Raw genomic sequence first — 24,908 nt, 5'->3', positions numbered from 1 at the left:
ATTTCACCGGCATTATCTCATTCAGACGCTAAATAACCTAAGATGTTGATACAGCGTCGTAAAATAACCTACTAAAAAAAATACACCTTAGACTTAGAGGCCCGCACTAAAATAAAGTGAGGAAATGAGAAAGGATGAGAAACTCTGATCTATATAGACTATAACAAAAATAACTGATGGTTTTGCTATTTGTTATAATGAACAAGAAATAATAAAATGTCGATTACAAATAATTTATTCATCTGAGTAATTTTTATCACCTTATATTAACAGCAAAGCGCTCGGTAGGACATTACTGTATGTAGATCCAGTTGAAGCTGCATTTATTGTAATTTTTCCAATTGTTTATCAAACGATTGAATAAACATGCGAAATTAGTTAAAGGAACTTTCTTTCGGTCTCGCGCAAGTCACTATGTAGGTTTATAAAAGCTTCCTTCAGGGTTTTTAGAATTAGTAGCGGGTGAACACAATATTGTCTATTATGCACTCTTTTTAATGCGAATAATGTACAGCCAAAAGCTTTCCTTGAAACACGCTCATTTTGAAACAAACAAGCCAACTGATATAATTAATCTGCTACGGATTTGCTACGCGTGACTGTGAAAGCAAACTGCCTACGGACCCGTAGTGCGTACTGCGTAGCATACGGATGACTGTGTAACGGGCCTAAATCTCTCCATACAGGAAATAACAAATGCAGGAGAGCGCATGGTTTTTAAACAGACGTTATAACGACAATATTTATACCTACTTCGCTCCAATACTTGTCGCAATAGTAAGCACATTCCTTTCACGGTTGATCTCCTGGTTGGTGAAGAATAGTAGTAGTAGTAGTAGTATTTTTAGTAGATTATTTTATGACGCTTTATCAACATATTAGGTTATTTAGCGTCTGAATGATATGAAGGTGATAATGCCGGTGAAATGAGTCCGGAGTCCAACATCGAAAGTTACCCAGCATTTGCTCATATTGGGTTGAGGGAAAACCCCGGAAAAACCTCATGCTGGTGGATATTTTCTACTATGTCCCCCGTGTCGTTCAAGGATTGCAGATCCCCATGAGAACTAATGAACACTTGTTTCTTGTGCTGTGATTCACTTGTGTCCATTACACGTCCTGGTTTCACATTACGTCAAACATAATTGAGGAGTTTCCTGGGATAATAACTTAACATAAGTTACATCGTTTTTCCGTTTCCAGCTTATATTGAATCCATAACAACACATTTTCCTCATGACAAAATATTATTTTCCTCAACAAACACAGCGCCTTCTAGAAACGTTTGAATGTAGATCTGCGCAATGCTGTTATATGAGGTCTAAAATGTTTGATGCTTTGTATCTCAAATTCAAGATTTTGCAATTAAGTTCTTGTTCCAGAGAACGCCTCAATTAAATAAATCTCATTAACTGTGAATGAGACGAAAAGTGTCATCTTTTGCAAGACTGTGATGAACCACTTACTGCGTAATCGCTTATTCACCTTGTTCTGGTCTTACTTACGCCAAACAAGGAAATCTCATTAATTGTGGAAGAAATACAAAGCATCATCTTCTGAGCTAGCTGCTACGTAATATCCCAAGAAAACACTTATTCACCTTGTTCTGATCTTACTCACGTCTAAAGAAATCTCATTAATTGGGAATGAGATAGAAAGCGCAATCTTTTGTGAAAAGGTGGTGAACTAGCTGCTTAATCTCACAAGAAAACACTTATTCACTTTGTTCTGATCTTTTCTTTTCTCTCTTTTACGGAGGAGGGACCCGAAGGCTTACGCTGCAGCCGGAGACTTATTGTGCTTACCAGTCCTGTTCTGTGAATGATTGGGTAGCCGAACGGCCACGTTCTTGTACAAATACAGCACACCGCACAGTGAAATTAATCAGTGCTACGGTATGGATGACGATAATGATGATGATGATATGTGAATTAATTATGGAGAAATGACTCCGAGTTCCAACGTCGAAAGTTACCCAGCAATTGTTTCAATTGGTTGAGGGAAAACTCCGGGAAAAACCCAACCAGGTAACTTGTCCCAACTGGGATTTGAACTCGGGCCTGCTCGTTTCATGGTCAGACGTGTTAACCATTATTTCACAGCGGTGGACTTGCTCTGGGCTTACTCACAACAACATGTCCGTCTCGCGTATGAAGTTTCCTTGCACGGAGTTTCGTATGGAAATTCTTCAGGAATGCTAAACCAAAGAATGCACAATTTTCTTTTGTTTCATTGGCTTCTGTGAATTGTATATAAACATGTGGTTTTAGTTTGCAGCCACAAATACTTTCAATATAAAAATAGTTTGATACCTACTGTACATATTCTAATGCACTGTTCACTGTTGTAATCTCCCCCCTACTACTTGTTACAAATATAACACTCGAGAGGTCCAGGACGCAATACCAGAGAAACTGACCATTTCCCTAGTAATTGGTCCTAGACCTCTCGCATGTTATGTTAGTAATTAGGAACAAGTTGGGGGAGGAAGGCTACAACAGTGCATTAGAATATATACAGATAAGACAAGCATCAAATGATTTCTATGTTGAAAGTAGGACCTATTTGTGGCTGCAAACTAAAACCACTTGTTTATCATTATATACATCTCACAGAAGCCAGTAAAGCAAAAGAAAATTATGCATTCTTGTAGTTTTTCTGTTGAAACATAAGAGTAACTCCCATGAAAAGTGATCAGCAAGACGTCGAACCTGAATCTGGGACAATACAGGATATGGCACAATCAGAAGAACTTTTACCGAGCGACTTGGCGTTTGAGACAATCATTCGGGAGATCCCGAGTTCTAACCCCGAGGCTGACCAACCTGACTGGGGTTTTTCATGGTTTCTCTCGGTCGCAAAAGGCAAAGGCCGGATTGAAAATTACATAACATGATTCATCACCACCTCAATTATCAATATATCGTGAATATTAATCAAATCTATAATCAGTTACATAAACACAAACCATCTACAACATACGACAAGACGTCGAGCCTGTATCTGGGACAATACGCGAACACAATCATCTTCTCAGCTTCAATGCAGTGCTTTATTTCCTGAGAGCATCTCGGTTTAGAGATCGCGTACATTCCAGCGTGAGATGTTTCGAATTATATATATCTGCATCGTCGATACAAAATAATGCATAAAATGACAGCTGGTCATGAAGTTATTTTGACGAGATGTTGTGGCCTTGGCAAATTGCGGTCCGACGAGTGAGATGAATCGCATGTAATTATTCTGTTGGCTGTGGGCTGATGAGTAACGCCTGCAGATAGCTACGTAAGGTTATGAACTCCTATATCACGCACAGCCTCACTGTCTCTACTTAGCAGGGGTGTCCACACCGCCATTCCTAAGTTGTAAATTTAGTGACGTCAACTTCACGTTTGATAGATATATAACGATGTGATTCATAACGGCAAGCGAATAATGTCTACAGATTGCCTATATTTTATCTCGTCTCTGCTTCTGTGCAACGTCACACTTGCGTTGGGGAGGCGAGATGGCAGAAAGGTTGTAATGCTTTTTAATACGATGATGTCCACAACTAAGATAAATTCCAAATACATGGCGCTTCAGCCCTGAAGGGCCAAGAACGACCAGCTGGCTGCTGGCCTCACGTCCACATGCCGAAACAGAGGTGGACGATCATCCAACCAGTATGGAGGTATCGTGTGGCTAGTACGATGATCCCCCCAGTCGTTATAGCTGGTTTGCGAAACCGGATTTTCGCTACCTATCGTAGCTCCCCAAGTGCATCACGATGCTGGATGGGCACCGGATCCATATAAGCCACGTGAAATTTGACGGTCACTGACCGCCACAGATAAAATGTAAGATATATAGGGTAAGGTGTTGTACGTAAGGAAAGTTTTTTAACTTTGTTTTTTTTTTTAATTATTGTATGAGCTTTTATAATTTTTCATTGTTAACAAAAGTATTTTTGAAGTGGAAATTATCTTAGAAAAAAATAAGGTTTCAATTAAATAATTTTTTGTATATATTTTTTAAATTTTCCGAAAGTGCTACATATTGTCCCTAGGTACATAAAGGTGATGTACCTTGGGATATGGTTCAACATAATATTAATATAACTAATATTTTAATATTGAGTTTGTAATTATACAAAAATAAATCTCAGCAATTTTTTAAGACTGAGGTTAGGAAAACAAGCCAATAACATGGATTCATGGCTAGAATAACAGGGTTTAAAAATATAGATTAAAATTTTTACTTCGGAATATATCATTTCATTCTTTCACGTGTTAAAACGTGTTTTGTGTTATCTCAAACTATGATCTTGCGCCATGCTGACCACGTAATCAAAATGTCCTGATACTTGTGAATGTCTACTGTAATACAGTTTAAAATCCTAAGAAGAGTGAGTACGAAACAAGCCTTAAGGTTTAATTCTTGAAACATTATTATTATTATTATTATTATTATTATTATTATTATTATTATCATCATCATCATCAGCAGCAGCAGCAGAAGCAGCATACTGTACTTTTCACCACATCCAGCATCTTCACCATTACAGGCAATTGAAGCAATTTTTCCCCAACACGCAATTGTCAATATTAGTGCTGTAATTTCTATATAAAATATCGTACTTCACAATAATAAACTAAATAAATAACAATAGTACACAAAAGCACCTCAACTAAAAGCGTAATTATCTACCTTATAAATAGTTCGTGAAAATATGTTAATTGTTTCCCTTAAACTTATTTTAATAATAGGAATAAAATGTGCGTATTATTCCGCAATGAAATTTCATATGACCTTCAGTCAGCGAGTGGACACTCCTGATGACTACACAGCGATGGTGGAACCCCCAGAAATGCGTCATCAAGTAGAAGAGATCGAACACTGCCGATGATGTCTCATTCTTGATGACTCAGGAGCACCATCACAGGTCAATATACAGACGAAAGTAGCGTCGCATTCTGAAGTTTCTTAGCCACACCCTGTTGAAGAGCCAGGAGCCTAGCCGAAAGGTTGTAAAGAATGAACAGGCAATCTTTCGCCGAAATAGCGCTTCCTTCCCGAAATATTTGAAATTCCGTTACTAACAGGGAAATCGTCCTCCATTATTTTCAAGCTCTCACGACACTGAGATGCATTGGTTTCCGTAATGAAACATAATTAAGATTATATCTTTATTTTATTCAAAGTAATGTCAGTTGTAACATACGAGGGGTGATTTGTTGAAAAGCTTGAGTAATTTTTACTCTCAGATCATCAAAGTTCCTGGGTTTCTGTGAACAGACAATGTCTAACAAAACCTCACACGAAGAAGTCAGGCGGGGTTAGATCTGGGGAGTTTGGGGACCAAGCCAAAAGATAGCTGCTTCTCGTACTGGGTTTCGCCTGCGATCTTCTACATGCTTTTTTTTAAACACAGAACCTGTTTCTACAAATGTTCGATACCACAACATTATTTAGGTACATTACGCACACCACACTCAGGTCCAAATTCCCTTTGAACTCTTTTAATACACTCAAATTTAGAACACGTGTCCGCTGTTGATTTTAGTATCCATTTTAATCATCTACGATTTTAATTTGTCCTTTCAGATTATGCATTGTTGATTGTCATATATTACGGAAACTCCCATCTTTTGATCATAATATAACCAGCAAGAAATTGTTCATACTATCTTAATAGCTTTATAATAATAAATTAATATTATCCATACCCAAACGAATCAGACTGTATAGTTCTACAAAGATACATCTGTATAGAATGAGTAAAACATGGGCCTACGAACAACCCAACCAATCCTGTTAGTTAGAATTAGATTAGTTTCATTATAACCTGTAGGTCTGGTTCACTGGTCTGTTCTGTTATATTTATAGTGAGCTTAATCCAAGATTAAGTAAAGGGCCCACATACTGCTAGATATCTGTACAGTTCCAGACTTTTCACTCTTCTGTATAAATACGCCTAAGTATAGTTAAAATTGACTAATTATTATTATTTAATCTATTAAATTACGAGGCTGTCCAGAAAGAGATCTTTACCAGATGCGTATACTGGTTAAAGGGTTTGGGCTACCGCTGACCCTATTATTACACAAAATATATCTAACAATTACTTTAATTTTAAATACTATGGTAAAACTAATAATACAAAATTATTACATTATGTTATATTATAAACTTTTTCTTTTGTAATTTCCTTGGGCTACCGCCGGTAGCCCCGGTAGCCCGCAAAATACGCCCCTGTCTTTACAGAAAAAAAAAAAGGACAATTGCATGGAAAAATTTATTGAAACAGATACAGAAATTGTTGTGCTATTTGTCAACATATCCCCGACTGGTATTGAGACATTTGTCATACCATGGGATCAATTTTTGTATCCTTGTGTCGTAGAAGTCAGCCACCTGGGATTGGAACCAGTGTTTGACAGCCGTCTGCACCTCTCTGTCGATCCCATGATATGACAAATGTCTCAATTAAGGCGGGGAATATGTGAAAAAATAGCTCAACAATTGCTGTGACTGTTCCAAAAAAATTTCCAATGAAACTGTGTTTTCTTTCTGTTAACGGCACCTGGCGAACTTATTTTTTTACAGCCCTCGTAATTGCGTCAAGTGGCAAAAATTTGTATAAGCACTTCTTTTGACATTATTAACATGGTGAAAGAAAAAAATTTAACTTTTTTATCTGTCCCCATCAGAATGTTTGCCTGTAAGATGATATAGGACATTATACTGGCATCAAATGAATAATCCCATGCATTAGTCGAATCCACGATTTTAAAGAGCTTCTGCACACTAGCAGTCTTCCTCAGAGTTAACAAGAGAAAGGAGGAGAAGAAAATATCATTACCAGCATAACATGCGCGTATCAACCCAAGCAACTATTTCCTTGCAGGAAGCTACTTGCTTCCTGGATCTTTTACATGTACTGGAATGATCACAGCTGGACTGCTCCAATGTTGCATCAAATAATGCTTATCACAACATTTGTCTGTTACTGTTGGTATATATGTATGTATGGTAATTTTTTTCTTTGCCATACGCCCCACCCCTTGTTTTTTCCCTTGAAATATATTTTACTCTCCTCTCTCTATCTCTCCAACTGTCATTTAATGATTTTTTTAATATTAAAGAAGAAGTAAAGAAATTGTTTTGCTTTACGTTTTAATTGTACACATTCGACTTAAAGAATACACCATCCAGCACCACCGTACATGCACTCGATGAATCTTGGATTGTGTATTTGCAGCACTTCTTGTTTTTCAACCATCTATACTAATAAGAAATCTTTAGCCAAAATTTTTCTGGTAATTTTCGATTTTCCAAAAATAATTGGTGTTAACATGTATAATTAACCATCCTGAAACCGAAAATCGCTTTTTTGAAATTTTTGTTTGTATGTCTGTCTGTCTATCTGTCTGTCTGGATGTTTGTTACCTTTTCACGCGATAATGGCTGAACCGATTTTAATGAAAATTGGAATATGAATTAAGTTCGTTGTAACTTTGATTTTAGGCTATATGGCATTCAAAATACTTTATTTAAAAGGGGGGGTTATAAGGGGGCTTGAATTAAATAAAACGAAATATCTCCCTTATTATTAATTTTCATGAAAAATATTACATAACAAAAGTTTCTTTAAAAATAATTTCCGATAAATTTTATTCTATACAAAATTTTGATAGGACTGATATTTAATGAGCTAAATGAGTTTTAAAATTACAATAACAACGCCATCTAAGGCGCTGTACTGAAATAAAAACAAATGACTTCGTCTATAAGGGGCCTTAGACAACAATAATCGAAAGCTATTAAACATAGTCTACAGAGAATGTTTCTGTGTTTGTATGAAGTAATATCGGAAGTTAATTAATTGTTTAATTATTATTTCACCATTGGAAAGTGTAGTTTCTCTAGATGGACATAATTCTACAATGTTATTACAGTAACTTCTAAAACATATAGCAAGTAATATAAAGTATCCACATTAAAACTAAACGATATGTCAATTCTTCATTAAACTATGGTTGCAATGTAATAACAATTAAGAAAAATTTTAAAGGAATTGTCATTGCACCAAATGATTGCTCTCTGGACCAAAATGACCGTATTTTAATTATTTAAATACAATTTAAATTAAGTAACATATTAAACGATTTATCCTTCTTTCAAACACGAATGTTCCCTGGATCAAACGTCCTATATTAATTATGTAATTACTTTATATTTATTTCTAACAGGGGCAGTGGAGTGCACGGGTATGGCTAGTTATTTTATATAATTCTAGATTCCAGTGCTGCAGAGGTGGACAATTTTTGTTTATGAACATCAAACGAAATACATTAGGAACAGCAAGAGATGATCTAAGATCTGTACAGATCTCTGCGTACAAAACTTAGGCACCCATATGCTGCATGTCTCCATATAGACAAAATTTTCTTTTCCCCATATGATTAATTAAAAAAATTGTAGGTTCCCATACGATGTATGGCCCCGTATGGCATCCATGATAGCACTACATGTATGTATGTATGTATGTATGTATGTATGTATGTATGTACAGTTCTGTTTTATAAGTATTGACTTTTTTCAGATTTCATTATGAGTACAAGGCCACTCATCTGAAGATGAACGTTACTGGATACATAATAAAACATAATCATCATCATCATCATTCATCATCACCACCACTACCCTGACCGATTTTAGATTATGTCCACTAGGTCATATTCTACTATTGCTCTTAAGGTAACCTTTGTCATTCCAGCTTATTTATTAGTAGTCTCAAATTCCTTCGTCCTATTAGTTGGTAAGAGAATGCTTGTTTGGGGACCCTTTCAGCACTCTTTCTATTTACGTGGTCTTTCCAGTGTTATTGATGTAATTTAATTTCTCCTATTATAGTCTGAATTATTGTTTTGAGGATTACCTTTCTTCTTGAGCTCTCAAGTAAAAGGCATGTCCATCGCATCTTACATTGCTTCTTTTTCTTAATACATTTCACAAGTTGATTATGAAATGTTTACTTTACAAAGTTTGTAAAATTAATTATAAAGAAGTAATAAATATCAACTTCTGTCGTAAAATATTTCAAATTAACGAATATTATAATTTTATGAAGTTAATCCCGTAATAATTCATACGTAATCTGCTCTCCAAATCTTTTTAAATTTTAGAATTTTACTTGAAGAGTTTGTCGAGTTAATGTGTCTTTTAGTATAAAATAATAATATAAGTACTTTGAACATAGAGGCATTGCGATATTACTCATTAAGATTACTATTTCCCTTTCATAAGAATCATATCGTAACTTTTCATATGAAGGGCATGGAGCAACATAATGAATGACAAGTCACGTACTCACAATTTTACAGAACAGCAGTTTAAGGATTCAACAAGTTCATAAATGAAATTTTTATTTTGTCATTTATTAACATACGCCTACATCTTTGAAATTTAATGTTGGCATCCATGAATGCTATGTCTATGCATTACTTCAAAATGGTTGTTTCCATAAATTTTAGATTCTCAGCTAACTTAGCCACTTCGTGATCTATTTTCCAGACCCAAAACACGTCTACATAATTATATAGTATACTTACTTACTTACTTACAAATGGCTTTTCAGGAATCTGGAAGCTCATTGCCACCCTCACATAAGCTCGCCATTGGTCCCTATCCTGAGCAAGATTAATCCAGTCTCTATCATCATATCCTACCTCCCTCAAATCCATTTTTATATTATCTTCCCATCTATGTTTCGGCCTCCTCAAAGGTCTTTTTCCCTCCGGCCTCACAACTAACACTCTATATGCATTTCTGGATTTGCCCATACCTGCTACATGCCCTGTCGTCTGGATTTAATGTTCCTAATTATGTCAAGTGAAGAATACAATGCGTGCAGTTCTGCATTGTGTAATTTTCTCCATTCTCCTGTAACTTCATCCCTCTTAGCCCCAAATATTTTCCTAAGAACCTTATTCTCAAACACCCTTCATCTCTTTTCCTCTTTCAAAGTGCGAGTCCAAGTTTCACAACCATACAGAAGAACCGGTAATATAACTGTTTTATAAATTCTAACTTTAAGACTTTTTGACAGCAGACTAGATGGCAAAAGCTTCTCAAGCAAATAATAACAGCCATTTCTCTTATTTATTCTGCGTTTAATTTCCTCCCGAGTGTCGTTAATATTTGTTACTGTTGCTCCAAGATATTTGAACTTTTGCACCTTTTCAAAGAATAAATTTCCAATTTTTATATTTACATTTCGTACTATGTTCTGGTCACTTGACATAATCATATACTTTGTCTTTTCGGGATTTACTTCCAAACCTATCTCTTTACTTGCTTCAAGTAAAATTCCCATGTTTTCCCTAATTGTTTGTGGATTTTCTCCTAACATATTCACGACATATGCATAGACAAGCAGCTGATGTAACCTGTTCAATTCCAAACCCTCTCTGTTATCCTGGTCTTTCCTAATAACATATTCTAGAGCAAAGTTAAAAAGTAAAGGTGATAGTGCATCTCCTTGCTTTAGCCTGCAGTGAATTGGAAGAAGATCAGATAGAAACTGGCCTATACGGACTCTGCTGTATGTTTCACTGAGACACATTTTAATTAATCAAACTAGTTTCTTGGAAATACCAAATTCAAGAATAATGTATGGTATAGGTACCTAAAATGCTGTATGTGTCAATTATTTTATACTTCAGTATTAAATTCATTTGCTCAAAATCTTTAATAAAGTAGGGAGATGATACATTTAATAAGTTGCTTATTTGATATTTGTTCTAAAAATATCAGTACTATACCGGTATATAAAGTATCTAATACTTATGGGCTTGTAATAAATTACAAGTTAATCATACACAATAAATGTACAACAGTAACAAATAATATTAATTCTTCTAACTGGTATTTTAAATTGTTTGAAAGTCTGCAAGCTGTATCAAAACTCTCCACACTAGAAAAACTTGATACATGCTTCTGTTTATGCTAAAAGTTCTTGAAAGCCCAGATGGAATACAAATTAGGATAATGTCATTTTTCGTTAAGTGTTGAGTGTACCGTTTGTTCATGGCCAAACATACTGAGATCATCTTTGTCACGTCACTTGCACCTATTCTCCTTAATATGCTTTACAGATCTTATTTCCCAACCATCAACAGACATTTCTTCCTAAATTCACAGACATTTTCTGATGATATGCAAGTAAAATGTAGTCGCCTATATCAATGGCACAAAATAAACCTTCAACATAAGAAAATAACCCAGTATAAGACGAAGATGAAAATTATTATTTACAAATATTTATTCCTCAGATGAGACACCAAGGATAATCTTTTATATTCTTTTCAATTGACACCATTTCCTTTTCATTACACATTAAGCATAGATTTAAAAATGTTTGTTTGATTTTCCTATTGTATTCAAAATTACTTTACAAGTTAGATCTTTATATGAAGTATCAATCAATAAGTAATTTCCGTATTTTTCTGCAATTCATTTTCATAAAATTTACAAATCTTTTAATATATTGTTCTTCAATTTGCACAAGAACTTCGACAAAAGAATCACTTCTGAAAGGAGTTTCAGGATATTGGGTTTGTAGACCATTGACTGTAGGAAGATTCCCCCAATATTTCACAGAAATAACTTCACTGATTTTGCTGCATTGTATGTTTATCATTTTTTTGCAACACAGTGTTCAAAAACATTTAAATGTTTTGTTGAAGCAACTAGAAACGTTAAACAGGATATCTAGTCCGGGTCACTTAACAATATCCACAAAGGCAACATTTTCTTCAAGAAATTTGCAGATTTTCTGTAGTAGAGCAAGAAGCCTTGCCAATGTGTGACCACGGCTGAGCCACCTTATTTCTGAGGTAAATTACATCACTATATTCACTAATATGAACTAATTGTTCCATGCAGCCAGGTCAGGTTTCACTGTCAAGACACATTGAAGACACAAGAAATAAAACTCAAAAATCGCTAGTCATTTAATATACAAAGTTCAGTTTTTACAAGAACAAAGGGGAGCCACATAACAAGCCATAAAAGGCTAGATGTGCTTATCTGGTGTGACATAGTGAATAAAGCGTCAGTAAGTAGAGCTGGAAGCCCGGGTTCGAGTCCCAGTACCAGAGAGAATTTTTCTCTGTTCTATCCATCCTTCATCATATGATAACGCAGAATTCCTGCACGGAAATATCATATGTACTTCGGTACATCATAATAATAAGATATGCGTAAGTAATCACTTAGTGATTCAAGACGGCGCTCATTCCGTCGGATCCCGGCCACTTAGTCACTTGTAATGAGTGCACCTCTGTACATAGTGTGTTGGACATTGTGCCACTGTCACATATTCTGTGGCACAGTACATGAGGGAGGACACCGAAGGGAAAACTGAGAGGTAGAACTTAAACTGAGGGGATTCGATCTGGCATCAGAACAGGAATCCGGTGTGGCATAGTGGATAAAGCGTCAGCATGTAGAGCTGAAAACTCGGGTTCAAGTCCCAGTGCCAGAGAAAATTTTTCTCTGTTCTATGCATCCTTCATCATATAATGCAGAATTCCTACAAGGAAATATTATATATACTTCAGTACATCATAATAATATGTATCTAGGGTAAACCACACAGTTATTGTCACCTTAAGGACACTGGAAGAGGAAATTTTTAATTTTTATGAAAATACTCTTTAGACTACTGGAACTTAGAAAAAACTGTCATAAATAGAGTAAAGATTGACAAACACAATGGTAGTATCAAATATTTTATTTCATAATTAATGCAACAATGTCTTGTTAAATACCTATTTAGGATCAAATATGCCAGTCATTGGCACTCTTTTACCAGTACTTGTCACCTTTTCTGCAAGTTATTGGCACCCTCTGTAAAAAGGTTGCATTTTCCTCTGTGTCTCATTTCTTAGATATATTCCTACTAAATTACATTATAATAATAGGACATGCAATAATAATTAAATTATTGAAAATATTAGGCCATTATTGAAATGAAGTTTCAGTTACTCTGAATCAGAAAAATTTGTCTCATCCCCACAATCATCATTATTGTCTGTAACTGTGAAACACTCATGACAAAAAAATAGATCTTCGTCGGAATCATCTGTTTTCTGTGATGATCCGGTATGCATTGACCATGATAAAGTCTCTTGCATGTGTTGCATTCATAGCCCTTCTTGGTTGTAGAAATAGTTCTTGTGCATTTGAAACACATCCCAATATTTCCTTCATTTTGCCTGCTTGTAGATTACAGTGTGTACGCTCTGTATTATTGTGGTTCCCTTTTCTAATCTTTTGTTCACTTTTGAAAGTTTCTGCCTGGATATATCATTGGGAATTCTCTGAAAGAGATATATTATCATTGCATAATACATTCTCAGCAGCTGAGAAAGAACACATTGCAGTTAATGTAGCTTTTTTCTGATCTTTTTCTACTTCGTACACATTCTTGGAGCCTGATAGGGCTAAAACAACGTTATTTTTGGGACAAAGCATAAAGTTTGTTTCATCTCCATTGAAGATACTCAGGATAAGACAGAAGGTAATACATATTTTCCTCTTTGAGAAGATTTTCCACAGTAGTGAACCATCCTCTTATGTCTTCTTGACTCACGCATGCACTTGCCGCAGTGACACCTTCAGGAGTCCTGGTGGAAACTTCAGGGTGCTTCTTTATGAACTTGTACCATTTGTTACCAGAAGTATTGTCCTTAAAAGAATTTGGGAGATCGTTTTCTTCAAGAAATTCCTTGAACTCACTGGTTTGAAGATCTTTACACTTTGAAAATGCCTTACAGACCCATTCGAAGATCCACCTAGAAAGATATTAATGACATAGAAATACATTTTTGAAAATTTCTTATTTAAAATTCTAAAAATTTTGCCTGAAGAAAATAATGATCAGAAACTAAATTCGAATGCTTTAATTAAACACTTTCACTGATCCACAACATCAAAGACTTCGATGATTAAATTTATGGACCGTGAGATGTTTTCATAAACTTTTTGCTACATCGAAATTGCAAAGTAGCTCTAGGTACACCAAATCCTTTGGCTGCACCTTTAAATGACATCCCATGCTTTAGCTCGCTGTGCTTCTTTTAATGTTTCCTCACTGTACCCATGTCTTTTTATGTGGTGCCATGTTGTCCACTGTGCACTTTCATTTTCATGTTAGAAACTAGCAGTAGGCCTACTACTCAGTCTGTGATAGGCAAAATATAGGTGAACATAGGCCTAACATCAGTTGTTGGCACAAAAGTTTCTGTTGTTGGTACCAGTACCAATTATTGGATAGAGACGTTACTTTTTAAAAATAGAGCTATTATTAGCATCCATAAGAAAAGCAGAACTAATTTGAGAACATTTGATCTAAAAACAACGATTTCACTCATAAACACGGTTATTGGCACTACATGCCAACAAATGGAAAATGTGAGTTTTGACAAACTATTTATTGGCACCCCATTCTCGCACGTAAAAACGCAAGTTACACAATCTACAATATATCATACTTCTTAGGAGGCCAAGCCTACGTTTTGCACCTATCCGGACAAATTCAAAAACGATTACAGTAATAGCACAGTCTAGTATATAGTCAATACGTAGGGAATAAGCATCCATAGATAGTTGCTAACCACTAGGATCGCTACTATCGCCTCATCACAGACAATGCGAAATAGTACCAGCACAGTCTATTGTTCCTAGTACCGTCACAACTCAAGCTTCGTGACTGGTATATACCAGACTCTGGTAATAGTTACTAAGGCACAAAAAATTCTCTCCTCTTAACTCACCGCTATGAAATCACCAGAATAGGAGAGATACAGTACTTCACAACACTTCCATCTGCAAGCGATATCCGCCAAATAATGAGAAAGATATTTTTAAATTAAATTGCAGAATAATGAAGTAGGCCTACCGATATTAAAACTGGCAGAGCCTTCTGTAACTAACGAAATTCGTAAGAAACAGGTGTGCCAATTACTGCATTTCCTTAATATCAAAATTTTAATTAGGGGGTGCCAACTATTGGAGGGGTGCCAACAATAGGACAGTTTATCCTGCATGGTTCAATTTTTCATGTGCGTACGCATTTAATCTGCGAAAAATAATGACAGAATCAATTTTAAAACGCGCATTCAATTACGATGCATGAAGATTTTGTGTCTGCATGGTATTGACATCTTTCAGGATAGAACCACACTCTTGAGAGAAATAAATACCGGTAGCATTCAAAACACTCCATACTAATAAATAGGTCTTAACTGGTTTGCATGTTGTATATTTGGTCTTCCTTCTTAAATTATTTCATATCAATTATCATTACGAACTCGCTCCTAATTCTGACTTAACGGAGGTCTAGTCCCTCATCAGTTGTTGTATTATTTTGTTACTAATCTGTGACTAATTATTTGCATTTCATGGTTTCTTCATACTGTAAATACTTTTGTTTTTGTTAACCGAGATTTACATGTAATATTTGCTTAATATCTTTTGTTGAGTAGTATTGGATTGTAACTGTTTAAATTTAAATACCATTATTATATGTATTACCGGTACTACTTTATTTTCATTTTATCTACTCTGTAATTACATTGTTGAATGGATTAAATAAATAAATAAATAAATGCCGTTTTGAAATTCATCTTTACTATGCGCACGCGTATATATAAAAGAAGAAGTTGAAAATTTAATCAGAGAAAAAATTATCGTTACTAAATAAATCTAATGAATTTTAATCACGGTGCGAGTTAATCCTCCTCTCACAAATTCATATTAACATCCTGCCAGGGATAACTCCTATCCCTTCACAAAATATAATTGTTTTAATACCAGTATACTCTATATAAAGTAAGCAAAGAAAATAATATTGATGTAGGCCTATTATCATCACAGGCAAGCTGATAACAATCAGTAACTTAGGAATTACACATCTTACCTTAAGCCCGCGCACGGATATAATTAACTCATTCAAGTCAACTTTTTAAAAAATGTGATCCAGTTGTGAAACGAAGGTTAGTTTATTCATTACTTTTTTTATTCTTATTTCCAATGTTTACTTTTAATAATAATAATATTAATAATAATAATAATTATTATTATTATTATTTTATTATTATTATTATATGTATGAGTCTCCAGCTACGATTATATCCCCCCCCCCCATCAGAAATCTTAATTTTCACCGTGATTTTAACAACAACAGATTCGGTTATGTCTAATCACTTTAAAATTTCACAGTTCCTTTCCTTCCTGGCATACCATCATTACCATCTATTTATTTGTCTATAATCATTACCATGTCCTGAAAACGCTGATGGAATTAGCTCAAGATTTTTTTATATTAGAAAAAAGTCAAAATTCTATAATAGAAATGATTACATTACAAACATTAATTTGTAATATAAATATTAATATAACTTGGAGGAATAGAGAAGGCTCTTGAAATTCTCACTATTTTGTGCGTGTGGTTGTCATAAGGCCATTGACAGATTACGCTTCAACCCTTCTGCCCTCTATGAGCGTGAACACAACAGTGTTCGGAGTGTTCACTGCCTGCTGGATCGCATTCTATGGCCATTGAATGCAATCCAGCGGGCAGTGGGTAGAATTACATCAGCTGCTGTAGCTGATATAGTTCTGAGAACTAACACGAGAGGCAGTAGCTAATAGCTATAAAGTATTCGGCATAGATTTTATTCCGTAGTTACATTATATGAAATTCAAAATAAATTAAATGTTCTGAAAATGACCAATACACTATCATTGAATTTATAGCACCTTTATATTAACTTTTTAATATGACACAAGCGTTACTAGGCAGCAGGTAAGAATATATTCTGCAGTTTGGCTGTGGTCACAAGTTTAAAAGAAAGATCACGATTGCAATATTATTAAGTATTTCTTGACATACGCAAGATTCAGTAATTGTACCATTTGATAACTATATGTGAGGAAATTGATTTTAAATGATTTCATCTTTAATAATAATATAACGATAACCTATATGAGCAGTTGCCTGGATTTAGTTAACCAATAATGGTATTGTTTTTCAGGAAACGAGTTAGGAGCGGTAATTGCGATGAAGAATGTTGTGATTTCATGCCACTTTCCAAAAGAATAAATAATTTACATATTAATAATGGAAATTGTTTTGGACATAAACATATAAAGCATTCTGTAACAAAACAGGTAGGCATGATTGTATTAATTATGTACTACCTTTCAAGAACAGTGCAGTGAACGTTTCTTCAACATAAACCTTAACATGCCCAGATTCCATTGTATTAAATTTAAAGTAGGGAGACAATGTATGAGGCTCTCTCCCTCTCTCTCTCTCTCTCTCTCTCACACACACACACACACACACAACTTTTTAGTTCTTTCATTTCTGGAAATTCTATCCATGTAGGAGGAATCATACGCTTTTGACGACACTTTCCCTTCATCAAGGGTACTTGCAGGTTTCACAACCAGAAGTAAACACTGAAATAATGAAACAATTGTCTTTAATATTAGGTACCCTCCACAAAACTGGCTTCATTTATACATCGATCTCCAGAGAACAAGGTGCCAGTGCAGGTGTTACATGCTGTCTCTTCTCACTTTATAGATCTCTTGGATATGGAACAACAAGTTTTGATGGAGAAATCATTGCAATAAGTGAAAGTCTCAGGAATCTTCTATGCCACATCAATAAATTTAGGAATGCAGTTATATTGTCAGACTCCAAAGCAGCTATTCTATCAATCGTCTCTAAACACACACCTTCATCTCAAACAGCAGAAATAACTAAAATGCTCTCTCAATTAATATCACTTCATAAAAGAATTGTATTCCAATGAATACCATCCCATTGTAGAATCCTGGGAAACGAGAATGCGAATGCTTTAGCAAAGAAGGGCAGCACTGCTACTTACAGACCTGTTACTAAATCTACGTATTACTCTGTGAAAAGATTTATTAAATCTACATACTTAGACTTCAACAAACAAAATTTGATAACAATCTCAAGGGAAAAAATGGAACTCCCTGCATCATAATCCACAGTTAATTCCCGATTTACCACGAAAATCGTCTGTAGCTGCATTTAGATTGGCAACAGGCCATGACTGTTTGGCCAAACACCTGCATAGAATTGGAATATATCAGTCCCCTAACTGCCCATTGTGCAATTCAAACCAAGCAATGGATTCGGAACACCTCAAAATCTGTGCTTTATTGGCTGACCATGATAATATCTTTGAAAAATATTGGAGTGCAAGAGGTCAAATGACTTTATTGTCAAATGCCTAGCATTAGAAAACAACAACAACATATTTAGTTGAGAGGAAATTTTGGATGAAAACATTTTTATGAACAGCTTTAAAGAAGTTAGAAGAAATATATTCCAGATGTGCCAAATACAAAACCGAAGATATTTGATTTAATTTCTTTCTGTAACCACTACAGGTTGCCATCGACAAAGAGTACCATGATACAATAGAGTAACTGCCTTAAGGATTAGTGATACATTGTTGTTAGAGTGAAAAATAACAATTTGAATTATATTGAAACACATAATATTAAACGAAGTTATGTCAAGGAGATGCGAATTAGTCATGGTCCATATGTATGATGCCTGAAAATAGCTATTGAGCCTTTGAGTGCTGCAATTGTTAGTTCTCTTAAAATATTTTTATGCAGGCCAAAAGATTTACAGAAGTCGACTAGGAACCGGGGTATGGTCCCACGGGCTCCTATCATTAGTCCTGTAATGACGATGGATTCCAGATGGTATTTGTCCTTATAAAAACTGATGGAAGGTTCATATATATTCCTTTTTTCCTCGTGTACTTCTTCTGGCTGGTGTTCGTGCGATTCGAATCTCACAGTAGGGTCTATGATGTAACCTTCAAGAGAGGGAGGTTTAAATGCAATTATGTCGATTCTTCGATTACTGCCCTTATTGGATATGCCGTGTACTTCTTCATATACTGAATAACCTTTGTTCCTTAAGGCAGTTGCTATTATAGATCTTACTGTATGATGCCGCGTATTTCGTAGAAGTTCACCGTGTGGACAGGCCCCCAGGACATGGGCAAAGGTTTCAACCTCCCTGTCTCAACGTCGACAGAGGTTACTGCCCGAAGACCTGCCAGGTACACTACGCACAGCTGACACATTCGCATTCATCTTGATTGCTTCCCTCCACTTACTACAGAAAAGACTTATTGGCCGGGGTATATTGTTGGTATAAGAGCACCCCTTTGCCTTTATGTTTTTTCTGGCTCCAGTTCTCAAATGCTTTTTCTCTTAATACTTGCCGTACTTGTCCAAAATATTTGCTGATTCGGTGATATTGAGTGCTGTGAGACTGGATGTAAAAACTGATTTTAAATAGAATAATCTGTCAATTAGTGAAACATTAGGTTACCCTTCCAAATTACATCGTAGAGTGTGCTTGTTTTATAACCTCACTACTAAGTAGAACTTCACTGGTTTGAGCTGTGTTATGACTAGTTTCCTTACATGCTAAATTCTGTATACGCTAGCTAAGATACTCGAGATGACAATAATATAACACATCATAAGCACAAAACAATGGACTCTATGGAAGAATTAAGTTTCTTGCTGGGATTGGTAATCAGTAAGAGCAAAAATTTTTGTTTGCGGTGATCATATTATGTGAACAGATGCTTCAGGCCTTACTATAGAGCAGCAATTGAGGAGCTGGGTGTAATGATAGTGTTAATGTGAAAAATCGCTTTGGAAAAAAAAATTAGAGTCGAAATTTTAAAATTGTTAGGAACAGAATCTTTACATTTGGTGATAATTAATCTTATATTAAGGAGTTACTATTAAGAAATGAGAGATTTTATAATGTATAATATTTGAGAACAGCTATCTATGTAATAACAGCATTAACAGGCTAACACTCTTATTGCACCCAGCTCTCAATTGTTCGTGAATGTTTCTTATGTATCTCTAACTCTGTCCTACAAGAGCAAAAAATGTTTGTAGAGAATTTTCGAAGTCTCAAAGTTCATAGTAAGTTGTTTTATAATGCACAATGAGACAAAAAGAATCTGGACAGTTGACATGTTTTGTCACAGGAAATCTATGGTGATGTAACACTTTGCATAGAGCGTTTTTAATGTAATAACCATTAATGGCAATGATGAATGACTGTTCTAAGTGGTTCTTTTGTGAACATCTTATGAGCCACAAGATAGAAATAGCAGTGCAACTGCAGGCAGTAAAAGTGCTGCTTAATGGTAAGATTCTAAATCTGGCGCACTGTATATTTGACACTGAAGTTATCTTATTCCTGAATATGGGATCAGTAATGTGTTCGAGACATTTTTCACCATGATTCAGAGCTGAAAACCTCACTATAGCAATCATACATATATACACACGAGTAAATGTTGGTCCATCTATAGGAAATAATTTACAAATAAATTTAGTTTTAATACATTAACGGTTTTTGTGTTCATGATTTCAGGATGGCATATATGATGAACCAAACCCTGATGACTGGTCATGTATGGGTGCAGATAGAGACTGCCTGGAAGTAAATGGAAATGGCCTACACTGTAATCAAAATTACAGAAATGTAAATGACAGTCATGTAGGAGTTCAGTCTGCTTGTTCTTCAAGCAGTAGCATTTCTCACCAGCAGTCTGTAGATTCTACTGGAGGAAGTCCAGAATTGCAGTCTAACAATTGGCTGGCAAGCCAGCCTTTACCTCATTATAATCCAGCTCTTAATGCCTCAGACAACCCATACTATTATGAAAGTAACAAGTTACTATTTGCTCTGTACATGGAACGATTACATCGTAGTGGTAATACATTGTATTGATTATGTTGCATTGTGCGACAATAATGGATCTTACGGAGTTTGTATATGTAACAAATGAGTATTGCTGACTACTGCGAGGAAAAAATTGAGAAATGTGGATAATTTGTTAATAAAGACTAGTTCAGAAAATTAAGTGATAATGTTAATTTGTGCCATGTATAGAAACGTAATAATCCATGAACTTTACACAAAGTAATATATTCGAAAATGTCATCTAAGTTCAGTGATATATACTCAGTGAGATGTAAATGAATACGTAATTTTTATTTATTATTTTTTAAAGTCTGTTGATTATGTACAGAATTATGTCACTAAAGTGATTAGTTCGATTTGCTGATGATGAGATCTTAAGTGCTTACTGTTCAGATGAGTCTGTTCTTATGATAGTGCATTATGCATATTTGTTATGTATCCCAGAGAGTGTGTTACTCTATTTAATGTGTGCCAATTGAAGTGTTAGTATATGAACCAGTATATGAACCGAAAAAATAAGATTGTAATAATGACATGAATGACTCAATAAATACATGAATTTCAAAAGTACATCACGTTAAATATTAATGCACTGTGAAACATAAATCCAAAGACAGTATACATAACAATTTTCTTGACTAAATGAGATTTTGAAACTAAATCAAAATGTAGTATTTAGCTATTTTCTTGACAGTCATGTAGAGGCTGCACAATATTATTCGTGACCATTTCTTACATAAGAGAAAATCCAGATTAAAATTAGAATAACTCTTCTCGGGTTCTCAGCCAGGTGAAGAAGATGGCAGAGCTAGCCATCGAAAGCTTGGAAGCAAATCTCCAACTCACCTGGCTGAGAACCCGAGAAGAGTTATTCTACATCAAATGCCGGGAAAGCCTCAAGTCATACAGATTAGAATTGTTAGAATTAATTTGCAGCACATAACTGTGGTGTGAGATTCCCCCCTCCCTCCTCCCTACCATTAACATTTCAGAAAAATTCGAAATTCATCTGTTGTTCAGTAATTTAATTGCTTCACACCAAATTAAACAAGTTTCAGTCCTTGGCATATTCTGTAAGATTGTGATGGCTGAAATGCAGATTTCCTTCGAGTATTTTAGTTTCCCTTATTTTCATTACTTCACTATTGTACTAAATTATTATTTCCATTTTGCTTTGTGTCTGCGAAGCCTTTGCAATTCAAAGGAGACCCACTATTAGGAATTACTTTAGAAAAAAATGAGGATATTTTATTTGCATTTTTATCTTGACAAGTGAAATCTGAGATATTGAACGAGAGTGATGCTTTCGTGTTAGCAGTACCTAAACAGAGAAAAAGAGAGACAGACTGGATAGGCAATACACAAAGATTTTTTTTCCGAGTATTTCTGTTATCTCAAGATTTCTTTGCAGAACCATAATACACCATGCAAATCAAGATTTCAGGTATAACTCCCTGTAAAGTTGATTTGAATAATTTCAAGGGAAAAATTGTTCCGGAGCCGGGTATCGAACCCGGGACCTTTGGTTTAACGTACCAACGCTCTACCACTGAGCTACTCGGGAACTCTAACCGACACCGATCCAATCAACTTTACAGGGAGTTATACCTGAAATCTTGATTTGCATAATACACGTCACTGTTCGTTAACAGAAAGCCACAATTTAAGTCACACGGAGTTAGTGTGCACTCGAAGTTGGTTGCTTGACGGTTGTCAGCCCACTTTGAGGTCTGTGGATATAGAGGGAAAAATTGGATCGGTGTCGGTTAGAGTTCCCGAGTAGCTCAGTGGTAGAGCGTTGATACGTTAAACCAAAGGTCCCGGGTTCGATACCCGGCTCCGGAACAATTTTTCCCTCGAAATTATTCAAATCAACTTTACAGGGAGTTATACCTGAAATCTTGATTTGCATAATACACGTCACTGTTCGTTAACAGAAAGCCACAATTTAAGTCACACGGAGTTAGTGTGCACTCGAAGTTGGTTGCTTGATGGTTGTCAGCCAACTTTGAGGTCTGTGGATATAGAGGGAAAAATTGGATCGGTGTCGGTTAGAGTTCCCGAGTAGCTCAGTGGTAGAGCGTTGGTACGTTAAACCAAAGGTCCTGGGTTCGATACCCGGCTCCGGAACAATTTTTCCCTCGAAATTATTCATAATACACCAGTTCCTCCTAGAGGGATCGAGAAATAAATGTTTACTATTTAAAATCAGCTGAAGATATTGTTGCAATTTAAATCTGACAAGATGCAGAAACTGTCCATTGGCTACCTAGGTTGCCTGACCTGACCTCCATTTGACTTTTCTTTGGGGGGGGAGGGGATTTGTGAAGGGTGTTGTGTACCATCATGGTAGAGTTGACACTTTGGAAGAACTGAGGTAATGTATTACAAATGCAGCTGCACTAGTCACTCCACAAATGTTACAGAACACTTGGCAGGATTTTGAGTACCGTTTGATGTCTGCAGGGTTACTCAAGGCGAGTTACATTGACCATTCTCTGAAACTCAGAGTTTTTACATCAAGTTATGTTATAAAACCATTATCACCTATTTCTCGATCCCTGTAAGTGGAACATGGTGTATGTTCTTTGTATTTGTACTGATTCGCATAAACCCCTCCCCCATATATCAAACTGGGAATAATGAAGCAGTTTGTCAAGGCTTTGGACAGAAATGGTCCTAGCAACCAGTACTTCATGCGGTAATTTCCATTGCTCAAGACAAAAATGAGGAAAAGTGTTTTTAACAGCCCACAGATTCTCCAGCTCATTGAGGATGCTACATTTAAAAACTTCATGAATTACTTCGAGCTTTAAGCATGGGACTCATTCAAGGATTACATCGTCAAGTTTCTGGGTACCGTAATGTTAAAGATAGCCAGGACTGGGCAGTATTTGAAATACATTTGTATTTTGTAATTTGTAAGGATTTTCGAAAGTATTTTGTATTTAAATACATAAAATTGATGTATTTTGTATTTCAAATACTCAAAATACTTTTTTCTTCCTCTTGTCCTTCAAGCTTTGGATTTGGATTTGAAGAATGAACTTTTGTCTTATTTGCCTACCCATTTCAGATGTGCTAGCCATACACTTAGTTTTCTTGCCACAACTGATTTCCTTAATGCCATAAAGAAATCTCCAACAGCATCAAGGATCCATCACCCAACACTTGCTAAATGTTCAGCATTATGGAATGCATCTAGGAGACCCAAATCCTCAGAAATTATATCAGATGTCTTGAAATATCCATTAAAGTTTCCTTGCCCAACTCGATAGAATTCTCTTTATGACTCAATCTCTCAAATATTGGAATTCAAACATTATATAAACAGTATATGTGAAAAACTGGGATTGCCAACCTTCAAAGATGTTGAGTGTCAGTACCTTGAAGAATACTGTGCAGTCCTGAAACCCAATGCCGTAGTCCTTGATTTAATGCAAAATGAGACGACGTGTTATTACGGCTAACTTTTGTCCACATTAATTTCCCTCAAAAAACAGATTACATATTCTGTTATCTAGCAATCTACACCATCTATTCCAAGTAACTCCAACCCTAATAAGTTCACTTTCATCAAGATTTAAAGCGATGTTTGACTTGACCCCAGAAGTAAATTGAGCTATTTTGGCAGTTTGCTTCCACTATCATTGAAGATGAGATGGCTATCTAACACTGCCTCACCAAATGATAAGAAGAGGATACAGAATATGTGCGTGAAATCAGCTGAGCAGTTCTCTGCTACACCTTTGGTCAGTTCAGGCGATGAAAACAATTTTTATATTTTCAACTCAAGTACAACAGACTTTGAAAAGCAAAAAGAAAAGAACTTGTCTATTGTGGAGTATAAGCTCATACAATTCTTCAAGGGCACAGGGACAACCCTGTGCACTCCAGAGAATTACCCAACAGTGAAACAAGCTTTTATAAAGTATAATACAAGTTTGTGTTGCCTGTAGAGAGACTGTTCTGTTTTGCAGGATTTATTCATTCACCAGCAAGGGAATCCTCATTGATAAACTTTTGAGAAACTGGGTTTTTTGAAAGGGAGCAGTAA

General features: G+C 35.5%; 1 protein-coding gene and 1 long non-coding RNA gene across 3 annotated transcripts in view; one reads left to right on the top strand and one right to left on the bottom strand.

Moving 5' to 3' along the window:
• The window catches only part of LOC138701794 (uncharacterized), an 80,661-nt gene that overhangs the window by 13,982 nt on the left and 41,771 nt on the right, over positions 1-24,908 (bottom strand). The window lies entirely within an intron of this gene.
• On the top strand, positions 16,644-21,421 carry LOC138701792 (uncharacterized). The gene is made up of 3 exons (XM_069829054.1): positions 16,644-16,858; positions 17,088-17,223; positions 20,519-21,421. The coding sequence occupies exons 1-3, from the start codon at positions 16,833-16,835 to the stop codon at positions 20,876-20,878; spliced, it is 522 nt and encodes a 173-aa protein (XP_069685155.1). The 5' UTR covers positions 16,644-16,832; the 3' UTR covers positions 20,879-21,421.

Source organism: Periplaneta americana, chromosome 6 (assembly GCF_040183065.1).
Source record: "Periplaneta americana isolate PAMFEO1 chromosome 6, P.americana_PAMFEO1_priV1, whole genome shotgun sequence".
NCBI classification, from domain to species: domain Eukaryota; kingdom Metazoa; phylum Arthropoda; class Insecta; order Blattodea; family Blattidae; genus Periplaneta; species Periplaneta americana.
Note: the sequence above shows the minus strand (reverse complement) of the source record. Positions and strands in the feature narration are given on the sequence as shown.